General features: G+C 41.7%; 1 protein-coding gene across 1 annotated transcript in view; it reads left to right on the forward strand.

Annotated features, from left to right (window-relative positions):
- Positions 1-10,384, forward strand: part of SIK2 (salt inducible kinase 2) — a 57,048-nt gene extending 46,664 nt beyond the window's left edge. The window contains exons 9-15 of the mRNA XM_075723237.1: positions 1,045-1,209; positions 4,393-4,621; positions 5,359-5,643; positions 5,833-5,996; positions 7,065-7,181; positions 7,824-7,915; positions 9,793-10,384. Coding sequence (XP_075579352.1) covers positions 1,045-1,209; positions 4,393-4,621; positions 5,359-5,643; positions 5,833-5,996; positions 7,065-7,181; positions 7,824-7,915; positions 9,793-10,384 — 1,644 coding nt within the window. The remainder of the gene's footprint in view (positions 1-1,044; positions 1,210-4,392; positions 4,622-5,358; positions 5,644-5,832; positions 5,997-7,064; positions 7,182-7,823; positions 7,916-9,792) is intronic.
- The last annotated feature ends 6,899 nt before the right edge of the window (positions 10,385-17,283 follow it).

The raw sequence follows: 17,283 nt of genomic DNA on the forward strand, positions 1-17,283 counted from the left end.
GGAACAAGCGCCCGGACTCCACTTCCAGGAGGAATCACAACCATGCTTCTCCTTTTTCGCTTGAGGCAGCAAGACACTATTTGGTTTTGGATTCTGTTGAAATGAATGCCAAATCACTTCAGCTATGAAAACATAGGTCCAGGAACAATATGGCTGACAGACTAAAACCAGCTATTTTCTAGCATAGTAGTTCTAATGATAGAAAGACACAGTATTCAAAAGCAGATTATTAATTATAAGATGTATTAAAAGCAGGTGGAGACAGGTGAACAAGGAGGAGGAAAAAACGTCCTAGAAGGTAGTTCATTATTGTACTAAATTCCTTTACTTTATAGCCATATTACTACTTTCTCCTCAGGACTGCAAGGAATCTTGCAGTTATTCTGAGTAACAAGAAAATTTGTTTTCACACATGGTGGCACCACAGGCTCCTGTCTAAGGCTGCTCGTTTCCTTTTGGACAGGCAAGTTGTGTGGATACTGCACTTCAGCAAATTAAGGTTAAGAAACAGTGAAAACCACTGTTTTCCTAATTGTGCCATGCTTGCATTCCATGAGACACACTCCTCCCTTCAACAGGGCTCCCTCTGTTACAATACCTTATTTCAGATCCAGCCTGCTCTATTCTTTCTCATGCTTTTTCCTGCTGGAATCAGTGCATGTTAGAAAAGTCATTGAAACTAGCCTTATGCCTCATGGTAATATTAAGGGGGTTTGTACTGAATATAAAAAGGAATTCTAGCATGTCAGAAGTTGGAGGGCACCAAAGGGTCCCAAGCACTGTTGTTACTGCTAGTAAGTGCTCAGGTGCAATAAGTAGCTAGCTTAATGACCTTTGGGGTTTGTTCGTGTATTTGGGGGGGGATGTGTAGTTTTTTTAAAGTCTAAAAACTAAGAATGTAATTCATCAAGAATGAGGAAATAAATCTTATACTTCTCGTGCTTTGGAAATGGGCTAGGTATTGTTTATTTTTAATGTGTGACTTTGTATGTTGTTTTCTACCTAAAACTGTTCTGGTTTTGGAGTTCTTAAAATCTTTTTTAGGCACAAGCTGTGGTACCCTCAGTTAACTTGCATTCACAAAACGCAAGGTTGTTGCAGTCTCCAGGTCTTCCCTCAGCTTCAGGAGCAGAAGCCTTTTCATTCCCTCCATCCAACTGCCAGGGAGAGTCAGCATTTATGGAGGAAGAAAGAGTTGAGACACCAAAGGTACAGCTTAAAATCACCCTACTGTTTTGTCAAAAATCATAAGGCTAAAAAAGATTGTTGCCTAGTAAAAGCACAGCTAGTGGTAGTAGCTGTAGCTCTTCAAGAATTAATTGCAGAACAGTTCTTCTGACAGGGTAGAGTTCATCATCCTAGCACAAAGCACTGTGGAGCCAGAGCATTTGCTAATCCAAACTAATGTCACTTCATTGACCTCCTGTATATCTACACTTGCAGATAGGTGAGCTGGAGAACCCTGCTCCTCTCTGCTTTTAGTAGCCTTTTACTCAAAGACCCGATGTTCTCAACCTGCTCCCAAGCACTTACTCTTAAGCATATGCTGTCCCCAAAATGCTGGCCTCTGGCAAGTTCTCATTCTTGGGTAATCTCTCAGGATAGACAGCAAGTCAAATACAAAGACCTTTAGTATCTACACACTTGATTTGTACATTTCTTGTACTACCACGTACAAAACATTGTGCCCATTTCCCTAAATTTAAGTATTCTTTGAGTGTCAGAGTTCTATGTATGCCAGATTCTTTTTTTACTTCTCTCTTGCATATAACTTTCAACAGCTGTGTCTCTTTTTTGATCACTGATCTGCCTCATGTTCTTTGCTTACATCCTAATCTTACCACACTGTCATTTGTAAAAGAAAAATCAACCTACAAGAGTGTTTTTTTTTTCTCTTCTTCTTCTCAAATATATTTTTAAGAGCCCTGGAGACTTCTAATATATAGCTTTTAATACAAAGGGTTCACTGCTGAGTATCTAGAGTAACCTGCTCAGCTACTCATCCAAAAATTCAGGCAAATGAGAACAGGAAGGTATAATGGAACCTTAACCATAATCTTCCATTGCCAGCTAAAGCAATTAAAATACCATGTCCTTAAAATTCTATCTCTCTGCCAATTTCATAATCAGCCAGCCAAAAGTTACATTTTTGTTAATTTTTTGTTGAATGGTAAATAGCCAGCAGAACCATCTGACTGTCAAAAACTATTAGAACTGCGGCATCTCAAATAGGTTGTAGCAGTTCTCAGCTAGGCCATTTCTGTAACTAGGAATGCCTGTAAAATCTTCACTGGAGACCATGTAAAATTGCAGCTCCATCTAATGGGTTTTGTTTCCTGTAATCAGACTGGAAGACTTCATGTAGGCTTTCCACACCTCCACAGTTAACAGATTTAACTGAACTCAACTAATAGGATGTGACGGCTCCACAGCCTTACAAATGGATGGTTACAGCTTAGCTCTCCGAAGGAAGCTACAGCCTGATCCATTTTGCTATGCAACTTTGAGGTCTGTGACAATACTCTGTAGGGTAGCAAGGAATAAGTGAAATACACAGGACTTAGCAGTTAGAGCTTTTGTGAGAAATGGGAAATAGCTTAAAAGAATTACATTTATGAAGTATATTATTATTCTCATGAAACTTTTGTTGTTAGAACTTTAATTTCAGCATATTGTATTGTGCCAGCTAGGGGTTTGATTTCATGCTTGCCATTTTGAAGCTTTTATTGCTCACTTACTGGTTAGTTACCAGCACTAAGAGTGTGGCCCTGGTTCTCATCACTGTTTTAAGTAACTCCTTGTGTGGTCTCTTAGAGCTGGAAAGCAAAAAGCAGTTCAAAGACATTTGGAAATTAAGATTTCAAACTTTGTTTTGCATCCCCCTTTGCTTTTATAGATGTAGTTTGGCCAGAATAGATCAACAAATGGTGACTACAGTGAGGTGTCAAATCACAGTTGACTTGGGAATATTCGGTGTCTTAAGTGTTATAGAACATGTCTGTTAAAGACTTCCAAGCTCTGATCCATGTGTCATGGTAAACTGCAGAGAGCCAACTGTCCACATGGTACTGGTTCTCTTTTTCCTTTCCCGCAGTTCACAAAATAGTCTTCCCAGTGCTTTTGCTGCCCAGTCAGTAGAAGGCATTTGAATGGGGAAGTCACAAATGGAAAGTAAGGTGTGCAAGAAATTAAGCTTAAAGATATAATCCATTACATTAAAATAGAGGCAGCAGATCCAGAATTTTCCTGTGCAAGCATCATCGTTTTAATGACGCTCAAAATATTTATAGCTATTTCTTGATACTGCTTTAAATATTTTCCTAGAGTACTACCATATAGTCTGCTTGCAAGGCCATTTGCTGACAGCTTCTTTTCTAAGCACGCTTGTTTTCAAAATACCAAAGAACTTTGAACAAAATTCAGGAATGGTTCATTGACAGTTTTACATAAAATCACCTGTAGCAGCGCCAGGTTTTATGCATAATGAATGTGGTGTTTCATCCATATTTTACCCAACCTGATCATACCAAAATGGTAGGAGTGACTTGTGCAACAGGACACAAATTAGAGCTTCTAAGGTATTACAGAACAGAATACCCACCCCAAAACAGCACATGTGCAGGCCATGGTCCTCAAAACCCAAGTAGTTGCATATGACAAAGAATTAGTTAAGGCACAAAAGGATTCAGGACAAACTGCTTTGGAGAATAAAAACAGAATTAAAGTCCTAGGAGTATTTTAGGTTGGAAAAATACCTCTAAAGGCTGTCTAGCCAAACCTCCTGCTAAAAGCAGGTCTAACTTCAAAGTTGAATGAATCCAAGGAGAGGGATTCCACAGCTTCTCTAGGCAACCTTTGTTTGCAGAGGAGCACCATGAATCAAATGGACTTTTTGCTGGAAAGGGTGCATTTCTTGTATTATTCTTGAACACATCTCTGCAAGAATGCTGCAGAATTAAATACAAGACTATTTTTTCATAGTGCTTATCTGAGCATGATAAATGAGCACAGTAGGAATAGTAAGGGGAAACAATAATATTGTACGTTCCATAAATATTTTATATTTGTGACTAAGCTGGCAGAGGTTTTTAATAACTCTTAAAAAAAAAAAAAAATAGCAGCCCTGGAGAACATAGTACTGTGGAAATAGGAGTATTTAGATTTAGGGAGTTGAGTACTAAGAGAATGTCAGTGGTGATCCTACCTGGAGGGATTTGTTTGTCATGTACAATTCCTAACAAGTCTTATTTGCCTCAGTAGCTTATAGGGAGGTTCACGCATTTTAAGTACCCAGGCTGCCTTCAGTCTATATGATAGGCAGAGATTTCTTGCTCTTTGAGGTGATGCTCTGTGCACATAATTGAAAGCTGTCCTCCTCCTTGTGCCACTTAGGTAAATGGCTGCCTGCTAGATCCTGTACCTCCCGTGGTGATTAGGAAAGGATGTCAATCACTGCCTACCAGCATGATGGAAACTTCTATTGATGAAGGAATAGAGGCAGAAGGAGAGTCAGAAGATGACCCTGCACAGGCATTCGCAGCCCTCCAAGCAGCTCGCTGTGGGAAGCGGCGTCACACTCTGGCAGAAGTTACCAATCAGCTAGTGATGATGCCAGGCACAGGTACAGAAGTTAGCACAGACATCTCAAAGCTCATTTCCTGCTCTTGGCACTGGATCTAATAAGCCCAGGATGAAAAACGCTAGGTTTTAAGAGTGGCTAGTACAAGACAGAGTTTCTCGGTTTTGTTACTTAGCATTTGCTATAAAGGGCAAAGGGGAAAAAAAAAAAAAAACACACCAAAACCACCCCAAAACCTGCTGTACAGACAGTGTAAAACCAAAGCAACAAATACACAGCTGGCTACAGTCATGTACAGCCCCTATAGCAACTAGTAAAGTCTGGCAAGTTGGCTTGTTCTTTTTCACGTAACTACATGTCCCCAGATGATTCATCCCCCAAAGATGCGCTGGCAGAGGAGGACCATGGGGAAACAAAAACCTCCAGCTTCTCAGGTATTCCAAAACCAGCGAGGTGACCAAGCCTTTCAGCTCAAGCTACAGTCTTGTCAGGATTATCTGTGGGGGGGAAAAAAAACCCACCTGAACACTCTCCAGCCAGCCAGTGAATATCACCCGCATAGCATCTTACCACTGCGATAATGTAAAAACCAGTACCAAATCCCTGTTCTGGTGCTGCAATTGTTAAATTACAATTCCTCTGTGAAACTTGATTTTTTGTTTTGTTTTCTTTAAGACAGTCACTGTTGGCAGGAATAGCTTGAGCCTATGGCACTTCCTTTGCTTTGTTAAATTACTGCTGCACTTTCCTTTTATTCTGGCTTTTGGTTTTTGTCACAGGGAAAGTCTACTCGTTGGATGAAAACTCATCTCTGAGCAGTATTGATTCAGAGTATGACATGGGATCCATTCAGAGAGATATTAAATTCCTGGAAGACACCCCTTCCTTGAAAGAAATGGTGCTAACTAACCAGCAAGCACCAAGAATGACAACACCTTTCATAGGTCTGAGACCTGCCAATCCAGCCATGCAAGCACTCACCTCCCAAAAGCGTGAGGCCCACAACCGCTCTCCTGTCAGCTTCCGAGAGGGGCGCAGAGCTTCTGACACATCCCTCACACAAGGTAATTACAAGCATTGTCATGACACGTTATACCTAGACACAGTAGTAAATGTACTCCATACACAGAAGCACCAAGCCACCTTGTGACTTGGTTGTTACTCAGCTTATCTCACATTTGCTGTGCTAACCAGATACAAATTAACTGATTTTCTGAGAACGCTGAAAACCGTTTTGCTCAACGCTTCTCCAGGAATTGTAGCATTTAGACAGCACCTCCAGAATCTGGCACGAACCAAAGGAATCCTGGAACTGAACAAAGTCCAGTTGCTGTATGAACAGATGGGATCAGAAGAAGAACCTTCTCTGACATCAACCGCCACCCAGTTGCAGGACCTCATTAATAGTCCTCCGCAGGTACTTAAACCAGAAACCAAGCTCCATCTTTCAGGTGTTAATGCTTTGGGACAGATGAGGAGGGGATAAGGTGTTCTGCAGATCTGGAGAGAGCTAACTTTCACAGATAAAGTTCCCTCTTTCCTTTCTGTCTTTTGCAGAATAGAAAATGGGCATTTGCAGACTAGCCTTTACCATCCTCATGGTGTCAGTGAGATGGCCTTGTTAGCTTTCAGAATCCAAGATTTTATTATTGCTTTTAATCTGAAGGATGTTTTAGATTTAACAAAGCCCAATAACATCTCTCCCTGTTGGAGTTGGTCTGGTATAGCTGTAAGAAGTGCAAAAGCCTAGTGATAACTGTTAGCCTGATTTGCATAGTGAAGTGCTAAATAGCTTCTACCAGCTCCCTAGTTACTTGTTTCAAATGGAACAGGTCACAGCAAACAGGCATAATAAGTTTCTGTTAAACCCCAGGAAGAAAATGGGTAAGAAGTACAGAGGCACTGTAAGCACCTAATGTTCCAGATGAAGTCTACTGTTCTTAAAGCTCCAGCTGGTACTTTCTGACTGCTGGAAAACTTCAGTTCTGACAACCACAAAGTTGCAATGTTTTCACAGAATCTCTCACTTGATGTAAACATGCTGCAGTGCTCATGGTGTTCTCAGGACATTCCCTTCCCATGTCAGCACTCCCCAGCTTGCTAGAGATGCCTACTCCACACGTATCCTGTCCACCACTACTGAAAGCTTTTCACCTTCTGTTGCTGTGAAGCGAGAGCCGCATGAAAGCACGTTCAGAGTGTAGATGCACCCTGTACATGCACTATTTCAGAGGGCAAGTCAGAAAATACATTATATGTAATGCTGTTCCAGTTACAGATGTAAGCCCTTGCCATTTTCCAGCACAGATAGTTCAAAGCTTTGTAATTTAGGCTTCTCACCATGCAGTCAGTGAAAGTGGTGAGTGACACCAGAGACCAGTCCATATGGCAGCTACGAAACATCTGTCAGGCAAAATCCTTAAAGAAGGGGTTGAGGCAGAAAAGCCTTTTCTGGGGATGAAACTTGTTCCTCTTCTCTCTGCAGGAGGAAGCATCTCAGCAGCAGCAGGAAGCTGCATCTGCTTTCCCTAATGGTGCACATCCCCCATTATTATCCAGGCGGCAAAGCTTAGAAATGCAGTACTTACAGCACAGGCTCCAGGTACCATACCTCCCCTCCACTGAATTAAACCAGCTGCTGTTACTACACAGGAGACTCTTGTTTTAGATCTTATTACTCAGGAAAAATCGGTCAAAGGCTAAATTAGTGGAGTCAGCTGAATTTGAAACGATGCTATATTTTTCTTTTGTCAGACACTGACCCTAATTATGCAAAAAGTATACTATATTACTGCTGTTCTCCTACTCAGTCTGTTACTGTACAGTGTTATTAAAGCAATTAGAAGTAACTGCTAGTGAATACCTATTATCTGTGTTGCACCCCATAAAGGTTATGCATCAGCATCTGAGGAGCCACTTCTGACCCCCTGGGCTTACTGTTTCTCCCCCCCCCTCTTTTTTTTTTTTTTTAAACCAATTTTATGCAGCTTCCCTTTCACTTGGGAAGATATCTTTCTATGGATTTTTATGGTACAATCTATCATGCAAAGATACTCTATGTCTAAGGGTTAGAAGCCAATGAGCAGTAGTAGCTGTGGTTTTAGATAGCAGCTCTACTGACAGCTGCTGGAAGTGGAGTCAGGCAGTTACACTGTCATAAGGGTAGACAATCTTCTTTTGCTTGCTTTCTGGACTAATGCATTAAATCAAATGCAATGTAAAAACAGCACTGCTTTTCTTGCAGAAACCCACTCTACTATCAAAAGGTCAGAATGCTTGCCAGCTGTACTGCAAAGAATTGCCCCGGAGTCTGGAACAGCAGTTACAGGAGCATAGGTAAGAAGCTTCCAAACTATGCAGATAAGTTGTTTATTCTTACTCTCAAGAGTAACAAAAGAACTGGGACAATCTTTGTCCCTTTAGAAATTATTTGAAAAAGGAAAGCTTCACTTTAAAATTGGTAAGGACACAGTCCTCCTTTTAAGAGAGGCAACAGACCTGCCACACGTTTCCAAATTTCTCTGCTGCGAGCTTTATCTCCCTGTCACCCTAGTAGCTAACACTACTAGGGTGCAGGTAAACTGCAAACACCCGCATGCTTCATTTAGTGCTAATGGGCGTATAGAAGCGTAGGAGGAAGCTACCCTACTACTTACATTGTTGTACTTAATTTCCACCCTCAGCCTCCCAACCACCCACTGCTTATAGCCTACATGTCACAGTGTTTATCGTAAGTCAGAATATGGATGGTGTATTTCTGCCTGCTGGGAAGCCCTGCAGTCATTTAGGTATTAGGATTTAAACTAAAGAAGAATAGATTTAGACTAGACATTAGAAGTTTTTTATAATGAGGGTGGTCAAGCACTGGCGCAGGTTGCCCGGAGAGGCAGTGGAGGCCCCATCCCTGGGAACATCCCAGGCCAGGTTGGACGGGGCTCTGAGCAACCTGGTCTGGTTAAAGCTGTCCCTGTCACTGCAGGGGGTTGGGCTGGATGACCTCTAAAGGTCCCTTCCGACCCAAAGCATTCTATGATTCTATGATTCTATTTCCTGTCTCATTCCCATGACCCAATAATTTTACAGTAAAGTAAATCAACTTTTTTTTTGTCACATAAGATCAGTTTAGAAGTGACACCCCTCTGAAAAAGTTACAGTAAAGAGTGAATAGATTTGAAGTGCCCCCTTATAACTGTACATACTATAGCAGACAAGATTTTAATTGCCAAGTTAAAGGGCTGTAAGCTCTTTATGAACGCATCATTTGGTAATCATCAAACAAGGAAGCAAGACAGTTACTGTCCCTGAGTTTTGCAAAAGAATCACAGAAAGTGAAAGGAAAATAACCTAGCTACGTGCTGTGTAGAGTAAAAAGACCGAGGAACAGAGGTATAAAAATACTACTTGATTTCAAGAAAGCATGCAATCTGTAATTACTTTCTAGCTTATGGCCACTCCTGACAATTGCAGAGTTGATTAGTCCTAATCAAGAACTTAACTAACAGTACTGAGAGCAGCTTGGTGTACTCCTTTTAAGAATAGGAGGTCTGCATAGAGAAATAAGCTGGGAAGCAACAGATTAATTTTCTGAACGTTGTCAGCTTGCATCAGTAGTAGGTTTCCTATTTGTGCATGCTTTGGGAATTGGCTGGCAGGAGACCTCCACTTTGTCATATCACAGGAATATGTCAAAGGTAGCCATAACCTTGCATTGCGTTGTAAATTCTCACTGTTTGCAAAGAGTCAAAACCATGAAGTTTCATAAAAGTCATAGGGAGCAGTTCAGAGAAAAAGAATACGGGGGAGAAGGAGACTTTGTTCATTTCCATTAGTAGCCAGCAATACTCAAGTCTTCTTCAGCTCCCAAGTTCCACAGAGCAGTGAATAGCAGGTTTAAAATACAAATACAATGCATCTTATTCTTAGCAAACAAAATTAAACAATGCATGGGGTTAACCTGATTGCACAGGAAAGAATTCACTAGGCGATTAAAAAGTTTATCAAAAGGAGATCTACAAACTCAGCCTCTGCGCATTTGCTGAAAGGTGAAGATTCTGGTCTGCTGTAAAATTTAATGAACAAGATTGCTCAGGAATTTTCCAGTTGTGTACTTCACTCACTGCTGGAACTGTTTGAGTGACTAGCATGCAGGACTTACGCTAGCACCTTAACACTTCAAAAGGTGAAAATAATTGCTGTTTATGTCCTTGATTCAGGCTGCATCAGAAGAGACTCTTTCTCCAGAAGCAGTCCCAGCTGCAGGCCTATTTTAACCAGATGCAAATAGCTGAGAGCTCATACTCACGGTCAAGTCAACTGCCACTTTCATGCCAGGAGGAGCAACAACAACAACAGCAGCAGCAGCAATCAACCCAGTTCAGCTTGCAGCAGCCTCTGAGCCCTGTGATGGAGCCTTCCTCGGAACAAATGCAATACGACCCCTTCCTCAGTCAATACCAGAAGGTGCAGCTGGATCCACTGCCACCCTCCCAGATCACCAGCCCATCGCGGTTGTCATCACCAGTTCAGGTGCAGCCGCCACCACAGTCCTTACAATATTCATATCAGACTTGTGAATTGCCTGTTGTCACCTCTTCTGAGCCAGACTACCCAGACCAGTGCCAGTATTCCATGGACCCAGCACAACAGAGCAGTGTAGCATTGCCTGACAGCCAGAGCAGCTCAGCATCTCACGAGTCCCAGTCAAACTATGATGCATTAACCCTCTCGGAATTGCCTGGACTCTTTGATTGTGAAATGATGGAGACTGTAGATCCCCAGCACAGTGGCTATGTCCTGGTGAATTAATACCATGGGGTGACTAACATGAGAGTGGAAGACAGGACAAATGGAGAAGCATGTGAATTTTTGGTTTTTGTTCCTACCCCACAGTTCATGGTAATTTTTCAACCCCTGAATTAACAGGGGAACTAAATATCCACCTGACTGCAAAAAAAGCAGAAGGTGGCAAGAAGCGGTTTGGCCACTAGCTCCTCTTGCTGGTGGCAGGGGCTAGAGAACAGATAGTGCAGTTTCATCCTATAATGAACTAGTTTGCATAGGAGGCGGCAAAAAAAGTGAGTTTTAGAGGAAGGAAATAGTTCCTTCTAAAAAAATTGGGGGGGTTGTCAGCATTCCTCTAACATTCACTTGGAGAAACAAGAATGAGTGCACATTGTATTGTACTTCTTGGCAATAAAAGCAATAGTTTTCATTGAAATTCAGGGTAGATTTGGGTCTGCGCTGATGGCAACTGTAATACTCTTGAAACAGTAGCATGAGGTGGAATTAAAGGAAAGTTGCACTTTGGCATCCAATTGCTGGTTAAGCTACTGATCTGGAACTACTCCATGGTAAGTCTCTGAGATCACCAGGCATCTCAGGCAGCCTCCCCTTCCTCCTGCTAGCAAGTAAGCAGTCTCTCCCAAGCCTGCCAAGGAACTCTTAATTGTTCACTAAGGGAAGCTTCTGGATTTCTTCCAAGTGACATCTTGACTTTGTCAAAAGATACCTGGAACTGACACAGGTCACACAGTGGTTTGTAGAGACCTCTGAGTGGGGATCAGAATACTAAAGGATAAAGGATTAGCTAACAGAGAGATAGAAGGTAAGAAGTACCGTGAAAAAAATCAAGAGCTGCAGCCAGTGGCGGGCGGGGGGTGGGGTGGGGCGGACCAAACCCAACAAAAAAACACACAACAAAAAAAACCACCTGGGTGGCTTTTGAAATCAAGCCTTTTTGCAGGCAGGCCTTTGTGGAGGGCTCTGTCTTGGAGAAGTTCCAATCACTGGAAAGGATCCATCTGTCCTTCTGTTGCATTTTAAAGACAAGCAAACAAACTGTGTTTTGAATTTGCAGTATGTGTTGCTGGTGGTTTATTGAGCTTTGTATATTTGGACAATTATTTAGGGTTTTAGAACTTAAGGATAAAAACAATGAGCTTAAAAAAAAAAAAAACCCTGTGAAGTGATAGTGCTGTGCCTTTTTCAGTTCTTTATCAGCCTATATGCTTTTTTCTGAAGAAAGTAGACAGTACCCCATTTATGTCCTTGCTATAGCCAAAGTCCCTTCAGAGCACACGTTCCACCATGTGGAACATAATGTTTAACTTTTTTAGTGTTTTGATTGTTCGTGTGTATATAACATTGAAAGTATTACAGCAATATTTAGCATCACAAACCGTTGATGTATCAACCATTTCAAGAAATACTAAACTCAGCAAGCAGTTGTGTCTCCAGGACTTTCCGTCATGAAATGAGAGTCATAGGAGGATTAAGAATCTGCAGAAAGTTTAGATCTCTAGTTTGCGTTTTGTGTCTAGCCTTGAAGTATTGTGGGACATTACAGGATGATAGACAAACAAGGCTCACAGCTAGACAGTTCAGCCCTTTTCTAAGCAAACATTAAGCACAACTGCAGATTCATTAAAGCACAAAGAATGGCAGAGAAACTGTGCTGATGATGTGTAGAAAACACCATTTGCTGGGAAGTTTGGTCAGTTAAGGTCTTTGATACTACAAATAATGAGGGTGCAGTCACCAAACTCAAAAGTTTGGGTATTCAGGGCATGTGGTGATTTAAAAATGGAATGAGTTGAACAGGTAGCAGAAGGAAGAAACAAACAAAAAGGTACTTCTGGTATGTTGGTTCTTCCGTATTTGTTAAATCACAGATCCTACCAAGCTAGGAAAAGGAGTTCTCAAAGCTGCTCTCTTTTCCTTCAGTAGAAAGGTGGATAACCAGCCAGTATTTACAGCAATAAGACCACATTTAAATGTGGAATAGTAGGACTTCAGTCACTGCATTGTAGGCTGTGTGAGCAGGGCAGGGTTTAACAACTGGAAGAAGGCGCTTTGCTTCCTGTATACTACAATGAGAGGCAAATCCTGTTGCTATGTAGCCTGCTCTGGTACCGGTCCAGTTTTGCAGCTGGACTCAATCCCTAAGCACTCAGCTTCTACCTCTGATACCACAGTGATTCTCAAGGCATCAGCAAGGAGAGTGTAAAGAACAGGAATCACATCCATACACTACTTATGTGATGCAGAATAAAGAGAGCTAGAAAGCTTAACTTTAAATAGCTGAGATAGAAAAGGTTTTTATTGTGTGGTTTCACTTCAAAAGGAAACTCATCCGACACAGTAAATGGCTATGGAACCCAGAAACCCCTATGACACCTTAAGTGACTAACAAAGGGAAGGGAAACAACTTGACAAATACTGCAGCATAACAGACCTGGCATTTCACTACTGCAAAAAAAGAGAGAGGCAACAAAGAGTCCTGTCCTTTCATTCCCTCTTCCCTACCCCACAGCATAATAAACAATTTCTGGAATTTTAATGCCTGACCAAGCACTCGAGGAGCTATGCAGTGAAAACTGCTAACAGGACACACACCACCTATGGAGACAGGCCCAGTTCTGCTCCAGGAGCTGGTTTACTGCCATAACTATAACCACTTCCTTCCCCATCCAACTCCAGGATACTGTACATTTCAGGACTCAAAAATAATTCTGTTCTTGAGTTCTACAATTCATTTATCAGAATGTGCCAACTAGTCTAAGCTCATTTGAGCTTTGCAGTGCTGGTAAGGGGGAAGCTACGCTGTTTTTTAATGTAGTTCAGACTGACTCTTCCCCTCAACCAAAAGCATATTTAACATTTCACGTAGTTTCCTTTAAGCCAATTAGAATAAAAGACTTCTAATGCCTTCTAATATGGCAGAGTATCCATTGGGCACCACTTCATACTACTTTGAAGTGGCTTTTTTGTTCAAATCTGTTACATCTAACATTACAGAACTGTGTACACTACTGTTAGAGTAATTGTTAGCTTTATTATCTTGTATTACAGATTCCTTTGAAGAGACTTTGGTGTGATGTATATGGGGTAAAATTTTCATATGGAGAAAAGTGCAATATGTGTGTGTGGTATGTTCTTTAATGTATTTTTTCAAGGAGTTAGAGGGTTTAGTCTCTGCTTTGGGATAAATGCACTAGTTTTGTGAGCTCCAGTTTGGCAAGTTCATCTGTAGTATTTACATGCAACTGATATGCTGGACTCTGTAAAGCAATTACAGTGTATTAATACAAAATAAAGAATATGTGCATTTCATTTTTAAATATCTAGTGAGCTAAAGCAGCCCCTGCCGCTCTTGTGTTCTTAGCAGCTTCTTTATGTATTATATTGAGGTTATTTCCTCTCCGAGGCACCAGGCTACAAATGACAAAAAAGAAAATTAATGTCTACTGCAAAAGCTTGATTTTCTAGACTGAAGTTTGCTTCCAATCATTTTGACATCCTTCGGTAATTGATACCACTGGCTTTTGAAGGCAGATATGAATGGACAAAGCATTCTAATAGCTTCAAGAAAAAAAAGCTGCATTTCTTTACTGCCTGCTATCCCATGGAATGTCAAACACTTCAGGAGCATGCCTCCAACACAGGTGTTGTGGTTTAAGCCCACCCAGCAACTAAGCACTACACAGCTGCTCACTCACTCCCCCTGCCCCAGTGGGATGGGGGAGAGAATAAGAGGAGAAAGAGAAACACTCCTGGGTTGAGATAAGAACAGTTTCAGAATTGAAATAAAGTAAAATAGTAGTAGTAATAATATAAATATACAAAGCAAGTGATGCACAATGCAATTGCTCACCACCCGCCAACTGATGCCCAGCCCGTTCCCGAGCAGCGATCCGAGCAGCGATCGCTGCTCCCCGGCCAACCCCCCCAGTTTCTATACTGAGCATGATGTCATATGGTATGGAATGGCCCTTGGGGCAGTTTGGATCAACTCTTCTGGCTGTGCTCCCTCCCAGTTTCTTGGGCTCCTGGCAGGGCATGGGAAGCTGAAAAATCCTTGACTAGTGTCAGCACTACCGAGGAACAACTAAACCATCAGTGTGTTGTCAACATTATTCTCATGCTAAATCCAAAACACAGCACTGTGCCAGCTACTAGGAAGAAATTAACTCTATCCCAGCCAAAACCAGGACAACAGGCAAGGTCATCTGTCAGTGGTGTATCACCTTGACTTTGAAAGAGGAAAGTTATTCTCAAAACTACTATCAGTTTTGACATTTTTCCATATTAATCAGTATATGCTATCCAACAGGCAATACAAAAGCAGTTTAATGCTGATCATATAATGCTAAACTCCAGGAACACTGTGTGAAAGGGGATGGGGGTTTGGGTACTGCCAGAGGGAATCCATCATAATTTCCCTAGAAACATAATCACAGCATGCCACCATGTCATCCCATGCTCCACTGAGAAGTACCAGCCTGGATTTGACTAGAAAAAGCACTTACAGAGGGAGCTGCTTGGGATCAGGATTATTACCTCACAGAAAGAAATGAGATTATTTTGGACATCATAGCGGAACATTTTCCCCAAGACTCCAAAGTTATCATGAAATTTCTTGAGGTTAGTCTTTTTTTGTCTGTTTCCTGTTACATCAAGTGCAATTAAAAAAGGATTGTGTCCAGAAAAAGATCTGCTTACCTGCTTTTCTAACTTTCCACATTATCTTTACCTATAAAAACATTACTTCTCTGTACATCGTCTACAATACTTGTTCTAGCAGCTCTGCAATGCAAACCAGTTTGGGACAGGATGGGGGAACCTCAAAAAAATAAATTAACTCTTTGCTGGGAAAAACAAAGCTCCTCAATTTCTCACTGGAAGAAACTGATACAAATAAAAACACTGTCCTAAACTCTTTAAATTAAATGTCCTTTTTCTGTAGAGAAAAAGGTTGCAAAAAAAAAAAAAATAGCATAGATCCTTGTTACAGCCATTCCAGATAGCATAGGAGCAGTTGTCAGGGAACTGAGCTGGTTTTTTTGAAGTTACTTTCCACTGATTTAATTCTTCATTAAAAAAACAATTGGATTAGTACAACCTAATGCTATACATACGTTTATACCTTGCAGTGTCACTTATAATGACTGTATTTCCATAGGCGTACAGGACCATACTGGTTGGAAATAGGTGTCTACCACATGGGGATTTCACTGACTGTTCCTAAATTAAGAGAGTTTTGGAAAGCTACTCATGCAATAGTAAATTACAACTAGGTCCTACTGAGCTAGTTATGGTACCAACTGCCAAGAGTCTATTTCTGCAGTCCACAAACACACAGAGTTTAAGGCAGACCAAAGATCAAGGCACTGCATGGGACACTGCAGTCTTTTGTAGAGACTGGAAAACTTCATGCCACAAGATTGTTACAGTACTTTCCACTTTCCTTAATAGAAGACTCATTCAAAATTACTTAAGATGAGATCAAGGAACAGTAGGCAAAGTTGGGGAAAAATTTTTCTTCTGTGGGATCAGCAACAATAGGATTACCCATGTTTTCTGCTCTCCCCCTTCTCTGCTTGCACAGCAAGTTTGAATTGGCGTGTAAGAAAGAGATCTGAGAAGACAAGCCCCACTCCCAAGAGTAGAACAAGACATAGATATTCAGGACAAGGACATATTCAGGACAGGACAAGGAATAATGGATTTAAACTAAAGAAGAATAGATTTAGACTAGAGATAAGGAAGAATTTTTTTACAGTGCGGGTGGTGAGGCACTGGCACAGGTTGCCCAGAGAGGTGGTGGAGGCCCCATCCCTGGAAACATCCCAGGTCAGGTTGGACGGGGCTCTGAGCACCCTGCTCTGGTTAAAGCTGTCCCTGTCGCTGCAGGGGCTGGGCTGGATGATCTCTAAAGGTCCCTTCCAACCCAAAGCATTCTGTGATTCATTAATTGCACCCTGTCAACTGCTTTCCTTAAAGCCTTTTACTCTGATCTGGGGTGTAATAGGCTTACTTTGACTCAGCCTAAGACAATCTAGGACTTCCCTCTTAGAAGAGAGGCTTCTTTCCTCTAGAACTATGAGCAACAGCCATGAAAAATTGATCCTACTCTGTTGCTTGAAGCACTACACCACTGTCCTGTTGAGGGTGAAAACTGAAAGTGAACCATGTCTGTTCTCTGGTAATTTAGGCAGAAAGGTTACATTCACAGAGAGAAGAGGCAACTGCAGAGGAGGCTCTGTAGAAAAACAAAATGCCATGCTCTTCACAGAGGGAGCATCAGAGACCAGAGATAACTAACACAGGGAAGACATTACAGTTCTTCCATAGGACTGCAACAATTACATGACACAAAAGGTCATGATGGGGGGGGGGGGGGGGGGGGGGGGGAATAGCTCTCTCAACAATCACTAGCAACACTCTTGTGACCCTCAGGGTTTTTTAAGGAAACCCTTCCAATAGGAAGAAAAGTGTGATGCTCAGAGATGTCAAGCAAAGATTAGTGTAGTACCCAGCAGATTCACCTATCCTCCCACACTGAAACTGCTGTCCCTCTTGCATTTGCGTAGCAACCTCAGCTACAACTGGCCACAAACAGCTGCGGCTGAGCAGTTAGTACAATGCACTGGGACACAAAACAGTTTGCAACAGAATTAGTAGCTTGGTTTATAACAGTACTGACGAATTCACCGATCATCTTCCACATTCCCATGAATCAGAAGTGCCAAGGCGACTTTAGACTACGCACCCAGACAGGATACCAGCAATGCTGTGCCTTAACTCTACACCAAGCTCAACGGACTCAATGTATCTCGCATGGCTGCTTTCCCACATAGCCTGCTCCTCTGTTGACTCCTAAAACTCCTGATACAGTCTTGGGCAATGATGCAAGTGAGAAGGGT

This window comes from Pelecanus crispus, chromosome 19, assembly GCF_030463565.1.
Source record: "Pelecanus crispus isolate bPelCri1 chromosome 19, bPelCri1.pri, whole genome shotgun sequence".
Lineage (NCBI taxonomy): Eukaryota > Metazoa > Chordata > Aves > Pelecaniformes > Pelecanidae > Pelecanus > Pelecanus crispus.